Here is a 7,395-nt window from a genome sequence, read left to right as displayed (position 1 = left end):
AGATATGGCCGCTGTCATTCACCAAGCGAATTTTATCTCATAACATACCGCACCAACGATCTGCCATAAAGCATCTCTTTCTTTTTGTCCCGATCTCACTACCAGTTTATCCAAAATATTCGGTCAGTGCCAACTTACGTATCCAAGAAACAGAGATGCGTATAGGATGTTAAACGGTCCGTAAAAAAAGTGCGTAAAAAACCGTGCTAAACAACGAAATGTCATTAAAGAACGCAGCTGTAGAGTTTACTTTGTCGATACCCACGCAGAGACGTTATCTAAAAATTAGATTCGAAAATAGTACAGTTTGGCCGGAAAGCATTGCTCATCGAATGGCGGCTGAAACCCCATATATTTGATGCGGAGTGACGATTGTTTGGGTTGGTTGATATAAGACCTTATCCTTTAGTTTTGCGAACAAGGGAAAATGGCGCACACATTTAACAATTCTGCGAAGATGGCTGGAGGAGACTAGGCATTGATATTTGTCATGCAGAAGCCATGAGGACATCTCTGTACGTATTCCCTAATTAACATCAATGGTCCGAGTGCTTAGATTTAATAAAGACCAAAGTCAGTGTGTTCCTCGGTTCTCTTGTGGGAATACAATGATAGTAGGAGAATAATACCTGATTCTATTACATATAACGCGAATGCATTTAGCTATTCAATTGGCTATAAAACTTCAAACTTTATTGCCAAGACAGGTAAACACTGCGTAGGCACTCTGACCAGTGCAGGGAAAAAGAAGACTTTAACGGATGTACGTTGCTCCGATGCTATTGGACATAATGGATTAAATGTCAGATTTGTTCTAATTGGTAAATAAAATGTGCACCAGCTATAATGGGCAGTGTATAGCTATGTTTGTTACTATTGCGATAAATACCAAATTAGCCACACTTCCACACGTGTCGACAACACCAAACACATTGTCGGATTACTTCGTTAAAAAGAATAGTCCTAAGTAAGTAGGAGGGCATCACTAATTTTTATGAATCTATCACTACATGAATTGGACGTTATATTATGTTATTCTTTTATTATGTACCATAACAAATATATGAAATTATTATGGAATATGTTTGCGCTTTTACCGCATTGACTTAGATAGATATATACCGGTATCCCTATTCGTGGGGAATATGGACACTTTTGAGAAAAAATAAAACATCCTAAAATCCATGAAATGTTTATAGTACATGGGTTCGTCTTTGTCGAATATATCGATTTCAAAACGGTGCAGGTTGTCTAGAAAGTACTAACACTGTTTGTGGCAGTCCATATAATATATTACCACTTTACTTGGCCATGAGTAAGACATACGTACACACACGCGCGCGCAAACACACCCGTGTGCATGTATGTATGTGGGCTTGGGCTTGCGTGTGCGTGTGCGTGTGTGTGTGCGTGTGCGTGTGCGTGCGAGCGCGCGTGTGTATGTACAAAGGCGTGTGTTTATGATATGGACGGATCAGGGTAATGCAGCGGAAACTGTGAGTGCTTATCTTCCGGCCTTGCCCGGTTAGCCACTCAACGTCACTTCCGTCACGAAGGGTTTTCCGTATTATAGGTGTTGAACAATAGTAGAGGGCGTTCATAGGCGGCAGGCCTGAATAAGCATCGAACAGAAATTAATTAAAAATACTCACACTGTTACTTCGCATACACAACATACACTTTATTCATGTTAAATAACTACAGATTCATGCTCTATGCTCCGCTTGAAACTTTTGCGAGCTCTATGATGCGAATTTCTGCAAAAGTAGTCTGAACACATTTCAAACACAAAAATGACCAACCGGTCGCTATGGCTACGCCACCTGACGGAATGTCACAAATACACGACAAGACCAATTTTACTTCTAATGCTTTCTAGACATCCACGAGGCATCTAACTTGCGTGCATCATGCAAATTCTTGCACTCTAGTGTCGAATTTCGGCGAAAACAAATGCCAAAAAAACCGTTTCTAGAGACGAAATAGTGCAATTTGCGGAGGCTTACTGTTGTATGCCACCTATATACCCGCTCGCGTGATAAAGTCAGACAAAGACGCATTTTTTTCGCAAGCGTGACCAAAATGCGTCATTATTGGCGGCTTTTGCCTAAACATGTTTTGCTCGTGAGAGCATTATGTTTAATAGAGCGCTGCACATATGCCGGAGAATTGGCGCTGGAACATGGCCCTGCCATTAGCGACCAAATGCACAGACGATAATCACAGTGCGTCAAGCTGCGAAACCCCAGCGAATATGTGCGCCATGTTTATTATTGCATACACGCACAGATCGCTACAAATTATATCGCAATCGTTATCGAAATAGGTGCTAGACAATGGCGGCTACGAGCTATTCAAATTTTGACACACGCCCGCCAGTATGCTGTCGTGCGCGCGCACACACACACATGCACACACACACACACATGTGCACGCTTGCATGCACGTACGCAGACACACACGGACGCCGGGTATCACATGCAGCAATTATTTGAAGACGAAAATATTGAAGCACTACTCTACACTGTCAGCACTCTTCGAGTGTTGTAATTACTGTCTCTCTCTCTCTCTCTCTCTCTCTCTCTCTCTCTCTCTCTCTCTCTCTCTCTCTCTCTCTCTCTCTCTCTCTCTCTCTCTCTCTCTCTCTCTCTCTCTCGGTCTCTCTCTCTCTCTCTCGGTCTCTCTCTCTCTCTCTCCCGATATCTATAACCCGTTGTTAAAGTCTTCACTTATTGCAAACGTAAAAACGCATTTATTCGCGCGCGGGCGTATTTACACCACTGTGCCTATGTAGAAAATTCATCTTCCTACAACCGCGATCTCGCAACAGCTACGATATGCGCATGCGCACTCAACGACATTCCTTTATAAGGATTTGTGTAAACCAGAGATTGCACTTGCTCTAAGGCCATTGAAAATTTTAAGCGTTATTTAGTTTCAGTTCATCAGTAAATACCTTTCATTCCCGTATTTCATTCCACGATGCCGTAGCTAATGAAGTTGCATTGGTACACTCTCTCCGACAATTATTCCTCGCACGCATTTACAGACTTGTTTTTTGTCACGAAGATTTATACAACGTTAGCAAGCATTATAGCAACGACGCGAATATATGCCGAACTGCATATATCATTAAACATAGCGCCGAGGCTTTGCGTGCAGAGATACAACAAATTCTCGCCAACGAAATGGATTTAAACGTAGCTAAAAAGCCAATTTGGTTTCTTATGACAAACTCCATGCTCGCAATTGCGGAAACCTTTTAGTGGGCATTTTGTGTTATTAGTAGGCCTACATACAATCTCCTAACTGGATGCACAATGGGGACGTAATGAAACATGCAGATAGATTGCGTTTCTACCTATAATTAAGTGCGATTGTTTTTTGGGCACAAACTTCTAAAATAAGCTGTTCGTTTACCAACGCCAGTTGCGTAATCAGAACAGTATATTTAAGTTTTCGGTGGCGCATATAAAGTAACATTCCCTGAAAATATTATTGCAACACAAAGACATACTAGTGAACCGGACAAGAAGACAAAAACGGCAAGATTTGTCAATTTTATATAGAAATGTAAAACTGGCATCAATATAAGCATAATATGGTGACTAACATGAGATACAGGCACAACGGCAATTGTCTATTTTCATCATAAGACCATATTTACCAGGAGAAAACGGGTGGAAAAGCAGGAGGAAAAGCTAGAGAGACGAAAAAAAGAAGGTAGCTCGAGGAAGTCGAGAGAAAGAGAAGGAGAATTATGTGAATGACAACGAAGAAAGCGAAGAGAAATAAGAGGAGGACGACTAGGTAAACGAATAAAATACGAATAAAATAAACGAATAAAATAAGAAGACGAATAATTTAAACTACTAATAATAATATTTAAAAACAAGAAGTAGAAGAAAAGAAGAAGAAGATGATGGTGGTGGTGATGATGATGATGATGATGATGATAGTAAAGAATAAGAAGATGAGAGGGGGAGAGGAGGAGGAGGAGGAGGAGGAGGAGGCGGAGGAGGAGGAGGAAGACGGAGAAGGCCACTATGACAACAACGACGAGGAAGATGAGAAAACTGAAGAAGAAGAGAAACAAGAAGTAGTAGTAGAAGAAGAGGAAGAAGAAGAAGAAAGATGAGGATGAGAAGAGGGAGGAGAAGGGTGATGAATAGGAGCAAGAGGAGGAGGAATAGAAAAAAAGAGGGAAAATATGAGGAGGAAGAGGAGGAGGAAAACGAGGAGCAATTAGAGGAAAAACGGCATGCAAAATCGAAAAAATACATATAGGCCAAAACGACAATAAGCTCAAAACCAATAAGCTATATATTTACCCGTCCTTTCACGGCCATGTGTATAAGATCACTGAACAGCTTGTCCATCTCCTCGCCTTCGATGAAGCCATTACCTGCAAAGCAACATTGCCACGGTAATAGATAATAATTATAACGACACACTGCGACAGCATGGTCACGTTACGCGGACAGAAACACACTGCCATAACATTGTCACATTACGTGGACAACGACACGCTGCAACAGCATTTTCCAGCATCATCGCTGTCATGTTACATAGACAGAAACACGATGTAACAGCATTGTCACGTTACGGAGACAACACACTGCGGCAGCATACATAGACAGAAACATGCTGCAACAACATTGTTACGTTACGTGAACAGCACAGTACCATTAAAGGTCGCGTATCCTACTCACCGCGCAGAAACCGCAAAGGATATTAAACATTTTGGATCCAAATCGAGATAAAATTCGCCAGTTAACCTGTCTGTTTTATTACAGCAATCACCAAGTCAGTGTAACCTTAATCGTTCTTTGCATGTTCTTGTGTCAAAATGACGAGGAACCCGCCCCGCCCAAAGAGTAAGCGGCGCAGTATGTCCCAAGTCCCAACTCTACACAACAACTATAATTCATCTTTATGGATTCGTGATTTCACACGCACACACGCACACACACACACACACACACACACACACACACACACACACACACACACACACACCGCATTGACTGACGTTATATACGTGACGGGGATTTTAATCTCCGTCACTAATATACTTATTTGCGATCGTAATAAATACCAGGATGATACAGGAATCCTTACAGGCCGGAGGCCTCTTCTGTCTCCCCGATTCCATCTTAAGCTCCGCGGAACTATAACTACATAACGAAACGTGTGCGGATGAAACCGCAAGGGCCATGCATGCACCGTTATATTACGAGGCTAACTTTGAACTTGGCTAGAAGGATGTGACATTTAGCTAATTGCGATGTATAGGCTGGTGCGAGCAATGTGCCAGATACCAACTCGCACCCTCGCGTGAGTGCACCGGTACGGATGCACCGGCAGAAATGCCGTGGGTGACGATCGATAGCTGGATCATCAGACGATGTGCTAGGTCGGTGGAGTTTTGCTAATGAAATGTCAATATCTGCGTTGTGAATCTAGCTGCGTACTCCTGCTTTGCTCTCTCTCTCTCTCTTGTTCTCTCGCTCTCTCTCTCTCTCTCGCGCTCTCTCTCTCTCTCTCTCGCTATCTATCTCTCTCTCTCTCTCTTTCTCTTCTCTCTGTCTCGTTTGCGCGTTCTCCCGCTCGCACCGGTCTCTCTCTCGCTCGCACTCTCGCTCTCTCTCCCTCTCTCTCCGTCTATTTCTCTTTATCCCTGTCTACCTCTATGGCTTTCGTGCGCGCTCTTTCTTTCTATCTTTCGCAACCTTATCTTTATCTTTCCTCCTTCGCTCGCACATCCGATTCGCCCATTCGTTCACATCACGTAAACTTGTTATTATAAACATAGTAAGTGTATCAAAAAAGAAACCTGTTAGTTTACTGAGTCTTTCGCTAATATCATTAGGAATACGTATTAGGAAATCTTTCCCGGATTTCTAAAAGTATCGCCTTAGATTCTTATCACGAGTACGTCCACAATGCAATCAAAACAGGGTAAATGGTTAAATATGTTATTGCATTCCACGCACAGAGCATCACCACGATTACCAGGCGTAACTCAGTTATTTTAAATTTTATCACCACAAATTTCACAATTCACAAAAATTTAACATAATAACATATATAATATAATATTAATATCAATAACACGATCAAACATAACATTATTAATAATATTAGTAAATATTTATTTTGGTTTGTGTTAATAATAATAATAATAATAACAATAATAATAATAATAATAATAATAATGGAAATAAATTAACCTGAGTGGCATAGCGATGTGGGGTTTTACGAAATCGAGTTGAAGATGCTAGCTATGTCGGCGAACCGTTACCGCGTGCTTACCGTCCATATCGTAGTGTTTCCAGCATTCGACAAACTGTTCCGAGTCGATGCTGCAGACGCAGTTGAGTTTGTCCATGAAATTGTCGTGCTTGGAAGCCATATCGACTCACGCTCGCTGCGGCGCTCCTGCGGTTCGTCCGTGTTGTTAGCGAGTGGCGGTCTGTGCAAAGCAATCCTCAGCACGGCTCGCAGTAACTAAGAAGATCGTTAGCCGCGCCTGAGTGTATATATATGTGTGAGTATACGTATATCTATATGACTCTAAATATACATACACGCGTTTGCGTGCGCGCGTGAGTTGTACCTGTAAGTTCACACTGCGCATGTGCGCATGCGCCCGTGACGTGGATTTAACTATTCCCTGTACGGGTGGATAGGGAGACTGGCAATTAAGCTGTGTCATTTTACGTGACAGTGATTGTCTTGGCAGTTCGCGCAGTTTCGTGCGTGTAGCTATACTACACAAAATAATATCGAATGCGTTATTTTAAGCACCATCCTCGGCAGTAATTATGGATGTAAAACATATAAACTTTGCTATGGTTTACAGCAAGCGTCACACCTTGAGGTATAATCCATCAGGTATACCTCCATCCCGTATGCACGGAGCATTTGCATATCACGGAGTATTAACGTAACAATTAAACTATCATAAAAACTATAAGGAGAAACAGTATAATACGATATGCTATATTATCGACGTATAAGCCTGAACGGATTAGCGTTAACAGATGAATGGAGATATGCTAACATTAGTTAATTAACATGAATGTGATCAAGTATATAGATTTATGTAAACGGATTAACCAGCATTGATTAACGTGAATGGTTTGACGTGAGCCAGCTTAAATAGGTGAATGTGTTTTATAAACGGATTAACCTTAAATGTGCGAATATTACGGCACCAATCCCTAACACCTCCAAATTACGCAGAAATCCAAAACGCCCAAATTGTTATGATCCACGGGGACAATACACGCAGCAGATGTCTGTCAATTGATTTCTCAAGTAAAAATGACCAAATTCGCACATTACCTTACATTTTATAGCAATCGAGATCTGCGACCTGTATTAAATCAC

General features: G+C 41.6%; 1 protein-coding gene across 1 annotated transcript; it reads right to left on the bottom strand.

Annotated features, from left to right (window-relative positions):
- Positions 1–4,331: 4,331 nt before the first annotated feature.
- LOC106808515 (calretinin-like) lies at positions 4,332–6,550 on the bottom strand (the record flags this gene model as incomplete). The annotated part of the gene is given in 2 exon segments (XM_014811268.1): positions 4,332–4,405; positions 6,316–6,550. Coding segments are annotated over 2 exon segments (174 nt in total), but the record flags the coding sequence as incomplete, so codon positions are not given.
- Between the last annotated feature and the right edge of the window lie 845 nt (positions 6,551–7,395).

The sequence above is a fragment of the Priapulus caudatus genome, unplaced genomic scaffold (assembly GCF_000485595.1).
Source record: "Priapulus caudatus unplaced genomic scaffold, Priapulus_caudatus-5.0.1 Scaffold283, whole genome shotgun sequence".
NCBI classification, from domain to species: domain Eukaryota; kingdom Metazoa; phylum Priapulida; class Priapulimorpha; order Priapulimorphida; family Priapulidae; genus Priapulus; species Priapulus caudatus.
This window is presented reverse-complemented; position numbering and strand designations above follow the sequence as displayed.